The following is a 14,104-nucleotide window of genomic DNA, read 5'->3' as shown; positions in this document are numbered from 1 at the left end:
GCTGCAAATTTAAGTTGCTAAATTAACTAGGACATTGCTTGTTTCAGGCCGGCCGTAAAAGATTCTGTAAATATAAAATAAAGTGGGCATTGGGCTGGTTTATTATAAGAAACCAAGATAATCTTCTCAGGGGACAGATTTCTTCTTGCTATTAAGCTAGAGATATTTCTAGATGTGTTAAAAAAAAAAAAAGTAAGTGTATAGAAATTTCTGTCTGTGTGGAGTTTCTTTTGAGAAGCCATTAATCCCTCCTAAAAGAATGTACGGTGACAGCTCTTATGCTCCTCAGGGTTTGTTTCTTAACATAATATGGAGATACTCAGGAGGTTTAAAAAAGGTTTTTAGCATTAATTTTAGCATTAGTTTTTAACATTAATTCAGTATCTATGTAAGAACACTTAGCGGGTCTGGGGGAAAAATACATATATATGCATAAATTCTAGCTAAACAGTAATCTCCATACTGTCAACATACATTTAGAATGCTTTAAAAATGCTTTCTAGAAACATACTCCTTTTTGTATTGGCCATGAGAACATGAGAACTTAGACCCCAGCTAACCTGCCATTGCCCTGGAGTTGGTGTTTCCACGGGCTTTGAGGGCTGGCTGGCTGTGGTCTTTTCGCAGATGACCCTGCTCCTAGGCCTGGAGGTGATTTTGATGTTCAGTCTGATCTGTTCCGCAAGATTTGTCAGCGTGCATCATGGAGAATAATCGGTCCTAAAAGTGCTGCATGTGTTTGCAGTCCACAGAAAGGAAACCACTTGCATAACTTACAAACTCAACATGGCAGGGGCCTGTGTGGCAGTTCTCTAGCAAAGAGCCATGCAGTGTCACCGCAGACACTCAGTAAATATTCGTGGCTACGAAGCTGACTCTTGAGAGTACCTTGCCTGGATGTGGTTTTCCGTATTTTCATGGGATGACACTGAGGTCGGGAATTGAAGAAGAAGGTGAACATCGCTATGCGGAGACCTGGCTCCTCACGTAGCTTGGTTGCCCACACCGGTGGTACTGGCATTAGTGATTCTCAACCAGGTCGTATGGCACAGTGACAAGAGACATCAAACTCAGTCCAGAGGCCCAGAGCTGCTGATCGTCTCCCATGTTACCCTGGCAAACTCTGAAGGCTGTCTGCTTTTACCTGTGTGAAAAATGGAGGGGTTGTATTGGATGATCTCTGCTATCCCTTCAGACTCTGATGGATCTGTGACCAATTTGGGATTCCTAGGACTGCCCGTGCTAAAAAAAAAAAAAGGAAAAATTCTTTATATAAATTAGTTGTACAATTCGTTGACTCAGATTGTGGATTCCGTGAGTCACTCATGATTCTTGATTTTAAGTCATTTAGTTTAGCATGGCCATATGTCCTGTTTCATAAAATTGGCATTCAAAATAAAGTCACATTCCTTTACTAGTCAAAACAAATGACTTGTGCTTCTACCCTGAAGTTGTTTTCCCTTCTGCTAAGTCTCCTCCTGGTCTCCTAATCTCAAGGTTGCTTATTCACTTTAAAGGAAAAGTCCTGAGAACTGTTCCCTTTGAACAGAAAAACTCAGAGAACCTGCTCAGTCAACTACAGAACCACATTCTTTCTGAATGTTGGTGTTCAGACTACTGCACAGGTTTTGTTGTTGTTGTTGTTGAAACATGGGGACATTAGGTCTAGGGAGCTTTTAAGTCTTGGTCATACACTGTACCCACCACTAGTCCCCTTCTCTACCCCCAAGGCTTGTTCCATTTTTTGTTTTGTTGAAGGTTGCATGGCATTCTTCCCTTGAAAGGAAAGGCACACAGGATGATCCAAGAAAATAAGCCATTTAAATTCTTCACACTGTGAGCACAAATGAGGGACACCATAGCTCAGTAACAGGAAGACCTACCTCCCTTCAAGAAGACTGAGAGCCTCAGCTCCAGCTCAGTGATGACATGTGGTAACTACTCTAAAAAGGCAAGAGACAACTTCACAGAGAAACATGAATTCTAAGCTGATTTTTATAAAGAATGAATAAAAGCTTGACAACAGGAAAGAACATTCAAGAAAGAATGAACAACATAGGAAAAAAGAAGGTGTGTAGGCTTGACTATGGCTGGGGCTCAAGACACATGTTGGGAAAGAGCTGAAGCTGGAAAAACGCACTGAAGAGAGACTGCGGACTATACTGAAAACTTCAATTTGACGCTCTGTGAATAATCCCACAGGGAGCTGTGAGTGAGTCTAAAAAAGAAATTGACATGGTTCGATTTGATCTTAAGATAATCTTGGCAATCGGAGTGCCACTTGTGTTTTTCTGGGAACTTACTGTATCATAGCAAGTTCATGTTTAATACTTTAAATACTAACTTTTTGACTAAATACTGAAATTTTAATATTTATGAAGTTTCTAATAATGCACCAGACTTTAGGCTAAGCCATTTTCAATGTAGTATCTCACTTAATCCTCCCAAGAGTGTTATTGACAGGATTCTGTAACTGTCCCGATTTGACAGGCAGAGAACCTAAGCATTAGAGGAAGTTTGGGTCACTGCCCAGGTCTGTATAGTTAGTGCCTGAATTGAAACTCAGGCAGTTTGGTTCTACAAGACTAGTTTTAACCACCAGGGCAGTGGTCTCTGATTCTGGATGCACACAAGAATCACCAGGGGGAACTTAGAACAAAAGCAAAGACACACTAATGCCGAGAATTCTCAACTAAATCATAATTTAAGTAATTCTCAATTAAACCAAGACCCCTAGGAGCAGGATCTTGGCAGACATTTATTTTAAAAGTGCCAGCAAGTGACTCTGAAAGACAGGGTTGTAATCTACTACGCTGGGCTATCCTGTCACCTTAACCTACAGTGAACAGTCATAAACACCCATATTCCACCACCACCCCAAAAGCACACAAGAAACAAAAAACCAAAAAAACAAAAACAAAACAAAAACAAAACAAAAACAAAAACAAAAAAAAACAAAAAACACCTACTAAATAGTAAAATCACAGACTATGAAGACCTTCATGGCTTTTTTCCAGTTTTACACTCACCAAGAAAAACTACAGCCTTCATCTGTGTTAAGACTGGCAGAAAGCACAGAAGAAAAATCAAAGAAGTTGGGGGTAAAAAGGAAAAGATGACAGAGGGGTTTCAAGATGGGAAGGAAGAGAATGGCTAAAGTTGGGGCTGCTGAAGGAATAAGACACTATCTACTGATGAGCGGTTGGTAATATCAAAGGCACATTTGCAGAATGTTTCCTTTTCAGTAATTGTACAAAGACTCCCTTGCCATTACAAAGCACTTTTCTTCTTGGCGGATTGAAGAATGCTTTCCCAACTAAATGTATCCCAGTAATATTCAGAGCTTAGGTCCAACATAATCATAAGTTGCCTTGTTATTATGGAGGTAGCAGCCCCATTTAATAGCATATTAAATGCATTATTCATTTATGTAACTCAGACCTAGGGACAGCTGCTGGGATGGAAATAGAACCATTCTGTAATGCAGAAAGCAGGTGTGTGCTTTTACTTGAGTAAATGAACTCTGTATTTCTGCACAATTTTCTTCTAAATTTCAGGGACAGGTCTGGTAGGGCTAATGGGATGCCATTTTCATCCAGGAAATAAAATGGCTTCAGAATGCTTTTTAATGAGCGTTTTAAAAAAATTACCAACAGTCTTCTCTATGGCAGAATCCCGGGGGGGTTGATTCGTGCTTAGGATTTAAACAGAACTGTTGCTGCACGATTCAGGAAAGCCTGGGGTAATGATTGGTCAGAAGAGTGACAAACAAAAGGAATGTTCTCTAGCTGATGATGTCAGTGGTGATGGTGAGTCCTTGCCCCTGTAGCCACTCGCTCGCCAAGGCAGAGTCACAGGTGTGCTTGGATGCTAAGCGATTAAAAATCATTGGTGGTGGGTATTACAGAGGGCACAGATTGCATGGAGCACTGGGTGTGGTACAAAAACAATGAATACTGTTATGCTGAAAATAAATTTTTAAAAAATGATTAAAAAAAATCATAACATGCCTTTAGTTTGCATGGCACCTTGCCTCTGAAACACGCATTTTCTGACGCACAAACTCGCTGGGATGCCGTAATGACTGTGTGACATTGCTCGTCATTTTCTTGCCTCCATTGCTGGTGCCCAGAATGTCAGATGTCAGCACTCTCCAGTGCCGGCACCTTTTTTTTTCCTTCTCTCTCCCGCCTGCCATTATTTTCTCTGTTAAGCAGCATGCACCCCTAAGCACCTAAAATGGATTTACTTAAATAGTAGATGGATGGATGTTAAAAATGCTCAGACTTGATAGTGAGCCGTGGAACTGGTAGGGATCCTAGTACAAGAGCAGAGAGTTCCTGGCTGCCTGCAGGGCTGGGTGTTAACCCCTTAGTTGCTGGATTATGCAGAGAAGCAGGGACTCCGAAGGTAAGGATTAGTGGCAGCTGGTTCATGAGCTGAGGTGCTTGAAGGGTTTGGGGGCAGTGGTAATAACCACCTGCTGTGCTGATATTTCAACATTTAAAATGGCACAGTCATCCCAGTGTGGGCCTCCTGATTATCAGTTGTGCTGTCCCCAGGGATGAGGTGCCCTCGGGGAACTTCAGTCACCCACAGGAATACCATCAAACAAGGTATAAATGGGTTCCTATCAGTAAATCATCAGGAGCCTTTAAGAGTTTAGAGGAGGGACAATCTCCTTCCATTTAAAGAGGCAATAGAGTAGTGGTAAAGAGAGAATATTCTAGAGACAAATTGTCTGGGATCCTGACTGGGTGATCTTGGGAAAACTGGTTAACTTTTTCGAATCTTAATTTCTTCATCTGCATGTTGAGAATAAAAATACCTTCCTTAAGCAGAACTGTTTGGAATATTTTAAAGATAAATGACAAAAGTCATGTTAAGAACTTAGAGCAATGGCAGACACAGTAAATACTCTCTACATATCCACTTCTTACTATTTCACTTATTATTATTTTACCATCACAGTCAGGAAAAGACAGAGGACAGAAGCTGTAACCCAAAGTGGAAATTTTAGGCAGCTCAGAGAGCGTGTGGGAAGACCTAGAAGCAGAAAGAGCAGAAGAAAATAAGTACTTTTCCAGAGACTGGAAAGAGAGGTTTGACTAGGGCAGATGAGCTTTTTGGTGAGAAAGAATTCAGAGATGTAGGGCAGTTAGCTTGTGGAAGGCTTCATGGGCAAGATTATGGGATATGACTTATCCCAAGGACAGTTGGAAGCCGTGAAGGTTATGAACAGGTAGGAGAAATAATATTAAATAAAAATAACTGGCAACAATTTCCTAAGCACTTGCTAATCATCAGGGCAGTTTTAAATACTTTGTGTACATTAATCCATTTAATTTATACAATTACCCTATGAGGTGAATTAAATATTAATAATTGACCTTGTAGTGATCCACAGCTTTCACAGTACTTCCCCAGACAGTATTTAATTTGACTTTCTCAACCATGGTCTTAGGCAGTCGATCCCAAGACTCGGGGACAGAGGAAAGGACATTGGCCAGATTTGAAGGGGTTGGAAAAGTATAGCCTGCAGGTCAAATGTGGCACACTGCCGGTATCTGTATATAGTTTTACTGAAACCCAGATGTATCAATTCTTTTGTGCGTTATCTGTGTTCTCTTATATGCTACAATCAAAGAGTTGAGTACTTGTGACAAAGGCCATATAGCTGGGAAAACTGGAACATTTCCTATCTATCCCTTTATATTAAAATTTCTCTGGTCTAGAAGAGTGGAAAGACCTTAGACTTTGCTTCCACTTTGAGCTTCACCGCTCACTCTAGCCAAGTAGGCGTGGGAAGTGGGATATCTGAGTCCGCAGAGAGGTTACCACGGACCCCACACAGAAGGATGATGAACAGATAACATCAAAGCTCAAAGTCTTAAAGGTTAATTGTTCTACAACCACAGATTCTAATTTATTATGAATCTATAAATTGCATAGGACACATTTGTAGAATAATCTTTTTTTTCCTATTAAAGCTAAAATAAAAAGGAATGAGCAAAAGAGGAGGGAAGATTACACAATCTCTAGACTGGTCTCCTTAATAGGAGTTTTTCAGTATTTAGCCAGTACAGTCCCTCATAAAATATTGAGGACAAACTCTCAAATTTAGCCAGCTTTCTGTACGAAACTATTACTGCAGCATCCTCTGTGGGGTCTAATCTTGAATCGCATAATCCATAACAGTCTTTATCTGAATTGCAAATGCCCTTGCAATATATAGTACTCAATTTAACCCTCAGTTCTATAGCCTTTGAAGTGTCTCCTGGATTATCCACATGTAACTCTTCAAGATTATAGGGGTGCCTGTGTGGCTCAGTGGGCTAAAGCCTCTGCCTTCGGCTCGGTTCATGATCCCGGGGTCCTGGATGGAACCCTGCATTGGGCTCTCTGCTCAGCAGGGAGCCTTCTTCCTCCTCTCTCTCTGCCTGCCTCTCTGCCTACTTGTGATCTCTCTCTGTCAAATAAATAAATAAATAAAATCTTTTTAAAAAAATAAAGATTATAAATTTAGTGAGGCCCAGGACCACATCTTCTACTCTTGTGCATTTCCCATAGCTCTGAAGGGAAATAATTGAGTGACTGAATGAAAGAATCTCTTCAAGTGCTAACAGTAGGTACAGTATGTTACTATGATGATGGGCCTTTCCGTTGGGTGCTTTATATGAATTAGCTCTAGTTCTCAGAGCACCATGAAGCATGGTTCTCCCTCGCCCTCCAGACTATGCAGTAGCGAGTCCAGCTCAAAAAAATTGGGAGTGATCCGAATTGTAATGACCTGGAACACAACTTGAGCTTTTCTCCGTGTAGGTATAGGAAAGTGGTTTCCAATAACTGCACAGACGGAGTGCGAGAGCAGTACACCGCCAAACCGCAGAAGTGTCCCGGGAAGGCCCCGCGGGGGCTGCGCATCGTGACCGCGGACGGAAAGTTGACAGCGGAGCAAGGGCACAACGTTACTCTCATGGTGCAGCTGGAAGAGGTAGGACCAGACCTGCAGCCACTTCACCTTCTAGGGCCACTGATTTTTCCTAGGAAATCAGATTTGCTTTATGTGTGTTTTTGTTTTGTTTAATTTTTTTTTCCATTTTAAATGCTGTGGACATTTTAAATTTTTTCTACTTTTGGTTCCTTGGTTTGTTGCTATTGCTCTTACCCACAGTTAATCTCGTTTTACCGCAAGGTGTTCTTCACTCTTACTTAATATGTCATTTCTTGGAAGTTCTTTCTGGATTTAACTGTGCCTCGTTGGCATTTCCAGCCAAAAGTTATCTCAGAATGAACACGTTAATGGTATTCTAAAAATAATCTAGCATAACACATGTTCAGCCTAACATACCGATGCTGTCTTCCTCTCTCAACCTGATGTCTTGGCTTTTCTTTTCCAAAGGCAGCATGCTGGTCATACACACAACACTAAGGCTAGTCTAAATATACCTGAGGGTACTTTCTTTGGCAATTTTGGCAATTGAGAGTCTGTGATTTTGTAGCATCTCCGCGATACCATTATGAGCCTCGGTGACTGACAAATCATGGTTATCTGAGATTTCTCAATATTTAGATAGTGGATAAGATGAAATTTGTACACATTTGTATTTTTAAATGTGTACAGGCATTTTTATCATCTTATAACTGAAGAAGACGTTCTCTAAAGGATAAACAATTACATTAATGATCTCAATTATCAAGCCGGACAGTCCTGCCTTTAGCTGTGTTTTCTGAGTACTAAAATCTGGGCAGCACCATGCTAGGCCTTGTGAGCACAAAGGGATTTTAAAAAGTTAATAATGATACCAGGATTAAGATCTACATTGTTGACTTCCAGGTTCTTCTGATAGCTCAGTGGTTTTCAGTCTTTAACATGAGTAAAAGTTACGTGGTGAAAATGTTAAAACAGTTTTCCGGGGGGCGCCTGGGTGGCTCAGTGGTTAAACATCTACCTTCGGCTCAGGTCATGATCCCAGTGTCCTGAAATCGAGCCCTGCCTCAGGCTCCCTGCTCAGCGGGAAGCCTGCTTCTCCCTCTCCACTCCCCCTGCTTGTGTTCCCTCTCTCTCTGTCTGTCAAATAAATAAATAAAATATTAAAAAAAAAAAACAGTTTTCTGGGCCCCATCTCCAAAGTTTCTGATTCACTAGGTTGGACGGGGCCCGAGAATATGCATTTATATACAAGACTGTGGGTTATGCATTGTGCTTCAAGAATAAACAGAACAAAACAAGAGCAAACTCAAGGGGGATAGAGTAGCCTTAGAGGCTCTGGAGTGTGACTTGAAAGGGAAAAGATGAAGCACTTAGGATTACTTTGTCAGCATTGGTCAACATTATTGCTATTTTAATTGCTGTAGGAAAAATAATTGTGAAATAAGAGTATGAAATTCTGGCTCAGATGGTGCTGATGCTTCAGGAACCACTTGGAGAACCATCCTTCTGAAACCCAATACTCCTTTCTGTTATTTCCTTAATAGGTACCCTTCAGCCATACCCGTTCTCCTAAATACAAGGTTCCCCAAACTTTTTCAGTCGGAACTAGAAAGATACAGACCAATTTAGGCCAACCGGAGTTGCTCGCATTTCACAGAAATACAATCTTTAGGCTTCTCCCTGAGGCCATGACATATTAGCTTGCAGCAAATCAAATGTATATATTTAGAGCAGGAGCGACATGCTGAGAGAGAAAGTGAGAGATAAGGAGGAAGAGGAGCATGAGAGTATTGTCACGAAGGTTTGGGTAAACAAAATCCTGTTCTTCAGAGATGGGAAATTCACTATAGCCATCCAACAACTCGTATTTGCCCTCAAGGACTTTGCCAATTCGTATGTCACACTGTAGAAGAGGTCATGTTTCAGATTCCCAGGTAGAAGGCCAGACAGAAAGTCTTGGCCGAACAACGGGCAGCGGGCTCACAAGCTAGAACATAAAAATTGACTTCAGGTCAGATCCCAGAGGGAAGGGAAGCATGGAGAAGGAACACAGTATTCTGTGCATTTTTCTCTCTGAGCTCTTCGGTGATATCTAAGGGATATGGACAAAAGTGAAGTAGAGTTTTTAGAAGTATTACATCTTCAGGAAATAAAAATTAGAGCCAGGGACTATTAAGAAGGAAATAATAATACAACACTAAGGTTCTGGAGACTTCTGGAGAGCTCGATCCTGGGAATGAGGACACCCCAGAACTAGACCAGGTTCTCTCAATGTTGAAACCCAATCTGGAATTATCTCAGTCTCTGAGAGGGTTAGAGTGATTTTCACCCACTCTAAATGTCTGCCAGAGCTAAAATGAACCTTTTTAGAGGAAAATAATATAAATCAGAAAGCTTACCTATTTTTTTTGTATAAAAATATTGGGTGTTTAATTTAAAATATTACATATATATCAAGAAACAAGATGACGAGGAGGAAAAAAATCGTCAGAAAAAGGAACAGTTTCCTGAGATATGATTGATACATTCATGAATGCAGATCAAGACCAAAAATGCAACCCTCCAGCAGTCATCAGCAGGAGGCGGGAACAAATGGAAGTTGTAGAAATAAAGATAGAATAACCGATGTTAAGGTGCACCTGGTTGGCTCAGTTGGTTGAGCATCAGAGTCTTGGTTTCTCCTCAGGTCATGATCCCCTGGGTGGTGGGATCATGGGAGCCCCCAAGTTAGCGCCACACTCAGCAGGGAGCCTGCTTGAGGATTCTCTCTCTCCCACCCCTCTCAAATAAACTTTAAAAAAATAACTGGTATTAAGAAGTTAGATGGGTTGACAGTTGACTGAATCCAGATGGATAGAGGATCAGTTAATTGGAAGAAAGGACAGTTGAAAGTATAACCTTTCTAAGATAAGAGAGGAAGGATTGAAGATAAAGAAAAGAGTAATAAGAGACACATGGGAGAGAGGGAAAGGACTAACACAGATGTGATTGCAGTCCTAGAGGGGAGAAGGAAGATAAGGAGCCAGAATCCGTTTTGAAGGGATAATGTCTAAGAATTTCCCCAAATTGACAGGAGGCATCAGTGTCTCCGTGTAGATTGGAAAGAATCCAAAACCCCAAGCAGGAGCTAGACAAGGAAAAAAAGGCACTTAGGTATCATATTCAAACTATTGAAATAAAAAAAACAAAGAGAAAAATTTAAAAGCCCCGCAGAACAAACTAGAATGATATCTTTGAAGTGCTGGGGAAAAACACAAATGTGGAGGTAAAATAGAGACTTTTCTCAAACAGAAACCAAGACGAGTCATGTAAGATGATTTCTATAAAAAGAAACACTACAGGTAACTCTTCAGGCATAAAGAGAATGAACCCAGATGAGAGCACAATAGTAGAAAGAAGGAAGAGCCAGAGAGAGGGCATGTATGTGGGTAAATTAAAATTAATAATAACTTTGCAGGGCGCCTGGGTGGCTCAGTGGGTTAAGCCGCTGCCTTCGGCTCAGGTCATGATCTCAGGGTCCTGGGATTGAGTCCCGCATCGGGCTCTCTGCTCAGCGGGGAGCCTGCTTCCTTCTCTCTCTCTCTGCCTGCCTCTCTGCCTACTTGTGATCTCTGTCTGTCAAATAAATAAATAAAAGTCTTTAAAAAAATAATAATAATAATAACTTTGCAAATCAGTAATGATAATCTGCTGTGGGCTTAAATATATGTAGAATTAAAACACATGACAATAATAATTCAGTATGTATTAAATGGAGTTAAAATGTTTTAAGTTCCATGAAATGTCTGTGATGAGGTAGAGGTACTAATTTGTATTAGATACCAGCATATCCAGAATAGAGAATATTTAACTATCAAACTCTTGGCAGGGGACCTGGAATAATATTAAATGTGTCTCATTAATACCAAAAAAAAAAGGCAGGAAAGAGAGAAAAAGGATCCTACTTACGTTCAGGGCTAATAGAACAGATACTGAAATGGTATATATATAAACCCAAATATTATAATTAATGACATAAAATAAATAATTAGTGATTTTCCTGGCTTGCTCAAGAAGCCTGTGTCAAACCTGAGATTGTAAAGAAATCACACCACAGGTTTTTTTCTTTAGTTTTCACATTTAAATCTATAATCTATCTTGAATAAAACCAAAGTTTATGTATGTTTTTCATTTACACATTCAATTGACCCAGCACCATTGAAGGACAATTCTTCTCTTACTGACTTGAGTCTTTGTCATAAATCAATTGAACATATTTGTGTGGGTCTACTTCTAAATACTTTATTTTGTTCCATTGGTTTTGATTTTCAAACCTGTGTTGATAATTTAAAACACTTTTTTTTTTTCTTAAGAGAGAAAGCATGGGAACAGGAGGTGGGTTGGGGAAAGAGGGGCAGAAGGAGAGGGAAAGAGAATCTTAAGCAGGCTCCACTTCCAGCACAGAGCCCAACATAGGGCTCAGTTTCATGACCCTGAAATCCTGACCTGAACCGAAATCAAGAGATGGACGCTTAACCAACTGAGTCACCCAGGTGCCCCTAGAATATATTTTAATTATTCTAGATTCAAAGTTAGCCTACATATTTGGGGATATAAATCCTCAGAACCAATAGAAGGTCATATGTGTGTGTGTGTGTGTGTGTGTGTGTGTGTGTGTGTACACATACACATACATGTATATATATATATAAAATACATTATATTCAGTTATATATGATATGCTTTATAATAGCATAAAAACAGTGCATACCTACAGGCAAACCCAAGAACTTATTTTCAGTATCTCTACCCAGAAAACAACAACACATTTGGAAAAAAAATTTTTTTAAATATAAATGTATGAAAAGATATACCATGACTGTGGGTTGGAAGATGCAGTATTATGAAAAAAGACCAATTTTTCCCACATTTATCTTATATTCAAGGCAATTTCAATAAAATCTCCAGGATATATTTATGGGTTAAAATTGACATGATCATAAAGCATATGAAAAAGTAGGAGCTCAAGAACAGCAAAGATTATCTTAAAAGATGACTCCCAAAACTGGATAGCTTACGTTACCAGGTATCAACATTTATTATAAAGTTATAGTATTTAAGAGTGTGTGGTGGTATATATATATCCTGCGTACACAATCTGATTAAGAAAGGGAGTAGTGAGCCAAGAAAAACCACACCCCCCTACATATGTATAGATGTGTGTGTGTGTGTGACTGTGTGTATGTCTGTGTGTGTCTGTGTGTGTACACGTATACACACACATACTCTTTAGGACAAATGAGACTCTATACTACAGTAGATAAATTATAATCTTTTCTATAAATGGTGCAATGACATCAAAATCCGTGTGGGAATATATGAACCTTGATCTCTCTTAACACAAAAAAATAATTCTGACTGGATTGTCAATCTAATTTTGAAAGAAGAAACTAAAGTGTTTAAAGGAAAATGCAGAAGAGTATCTTCATGACCTTGGATTAGGCAGAGATCTTTTTAAAACAGATAGAAGAATGCAGTTTGATTAGACTACGTTAAAATTAGGAATTTCTTTTCTTCAAAATATACTATTTAGAAAATAAAAAGAAAATTTAAAAAGCCCTGGAGGGTGAGAAGTTATTTTCAGCACATAATTTTAATAAAGCACTCATACCCAGAAAAATAGAAATGAATTCTATAAATCAGTAAGAAAAATTCTGGCCACCCAATAGAAAATGCACAAATGACTTAAACGGACTTTTCAAAGAGGATAACCAGATAGCCAATAAGTGTATGAAAAAATTCTCAGCATCACTGCTCATCACAGGAATGCAACTTAACAGTAAAATATTACTGGGGAGCATGGGTGGCTCAGTGTGTTAAACATCCGCCCTCAGCTCAGATCATGATCCCAGGGTCCTGGGATCGAGCCCCATTTCAGACTCCCTACTTAGCGAGGAGCCTGCTTCCCCCTCTCCCTCTGCCTCTACCCCATCTTGTGCTCTCTCTTTCTCTCTCAAATAAATAAAATCTTTAAAAAAATAGAATAGTACTGTCTACCCATCAGAAGATTTATATTTGAAAGGACAAATAATATCAAGTGGTGTTGTTGGAGCAACCAGTCATTCATACAGTGGTGTTTGGAGTGTAGATTGTCACCATCTTGGAGACCTGTTTGACATTAACTACTAACCACTATATTCTTCTGTGAAAACATGCACAGCCTATGACCCAGACTTTTTACTCCTAAGTATAGAGTCACCAGAATGCATACAGTTATGCACTAGAATGTATGTAAAATAATATACATAGCAGACTTACTCATAAGAGGTCATAGCTGGAAACAAACATTTATCAACTGTATTCTCCAGAAGTCAATTAGAGTACCCATACAGAATGGAATGCCATAGAACAAGAAAAAGAACAAACGATTGCTACCTACAAAAACCTGAACAAATCTCCTATCTACGATCATGCTAAAGAAATCAGACTGAAAAAAATATGTATTGTATGATTCTATTTAATTAAACTGCAAAAGTGAGCAAAACTAGTTTATGGCAATAGAAGTGAGATTAATAGTTGCCTTTGGAAGAGAAGTGGCAGGGAGGATAAGGGAACACTGGAAACTGAATTTTTTGTTGATTAATGAATGCATTCATTTTGTAAAAAAATCAAGCTGTATATCTGATTTACATACTTTTCTTTATGTCTATTATGCTCAACAAAAAGCTTACTTAAAAATCATTTGGGAGGGGCGCCTGGGTGGCTCAGTGGGTTAAGCCGCTGCCTTCGGCTCAGGTCATGATCCCAGGTCCTGGGTTCAAGCCCCACATCGGGCTTTCTGCTCAGCGGGGAGCCTGCTTCCTCCTCTCTCTCTGCCTGCCTCTCTGCCTACTTGTGATTTCTCTCTGTCAAATAAATAAATAAAGTCTTTTAAAAAAAAATCATTTGGGAAATTCAAATAGCATTGATTTGTACATTTTGCCTTTAGGTCTTAAGGGGAAAAAAGACACAGGGTAAAGGATTGGCTCAGAAAATAAATCTTTCCCTAAAACTTTGAGAACATTTAGGGAAAGATTTATTTTCTGAGCCAATCCTATACCCTTTGTCTCCCTGCATAATGAACGTGAAGTCCCCTTTCCCAGAGATATAAGGAACCCAGTTACGATAACTTGGAAGAACATGATCTTTTGA

The 14,104-nt window shown here is 39.6% G+C and overlaps 1 protein-coding gene across 4 annotated transcripts in view; it reads left to right on the top strand.

Annotated features, from left to right (window-relative positions):
* Positions 1 to 14,104, top strand: part of LOC111144791 (sortilin related VPS10 domain containing receptor 1) — a 494,131-nt gene that overhangs the window by 422,169 nt on the left and 57,858 nt on the right. For all 4 annotated transcript variants that reach the window (XM_022499251.1, XM_022499255.1, XM_022499253.1 and 1 more), the window contains exon 18: positions 6,823 to 6,994. In XM_022499251.1, coding sequence (XP_022354959.1) covers positions 6,823 to 6,994 — 172 coding nt within the window. The remainder of the gene's footprint in view (positions 1 to 6,822; positions 6,995 to 14,104) is intronic.

Source organism: Enhydra lutris, unplaced genomic scaffold (assembly GCF_002288905.1).
Source record: "Enhydra lutris kenyoni isolate GAN:26980312 unplaced genomic scaffold, ASM228890v2 scaffoldscaffold12, whole genome shotgun sequence".
Lineage (NCBI taxonomy): Eukaryota > Metazoa > Chordata > Mammalia > Carnivora > Mustelidae > Enhydra > Enhydra lutris.
The sequence above is the reverse complement of the archived record's forward strand: the minus strand, read 5'-3'. Positions and strand labels throughout refer to the sequence as shown.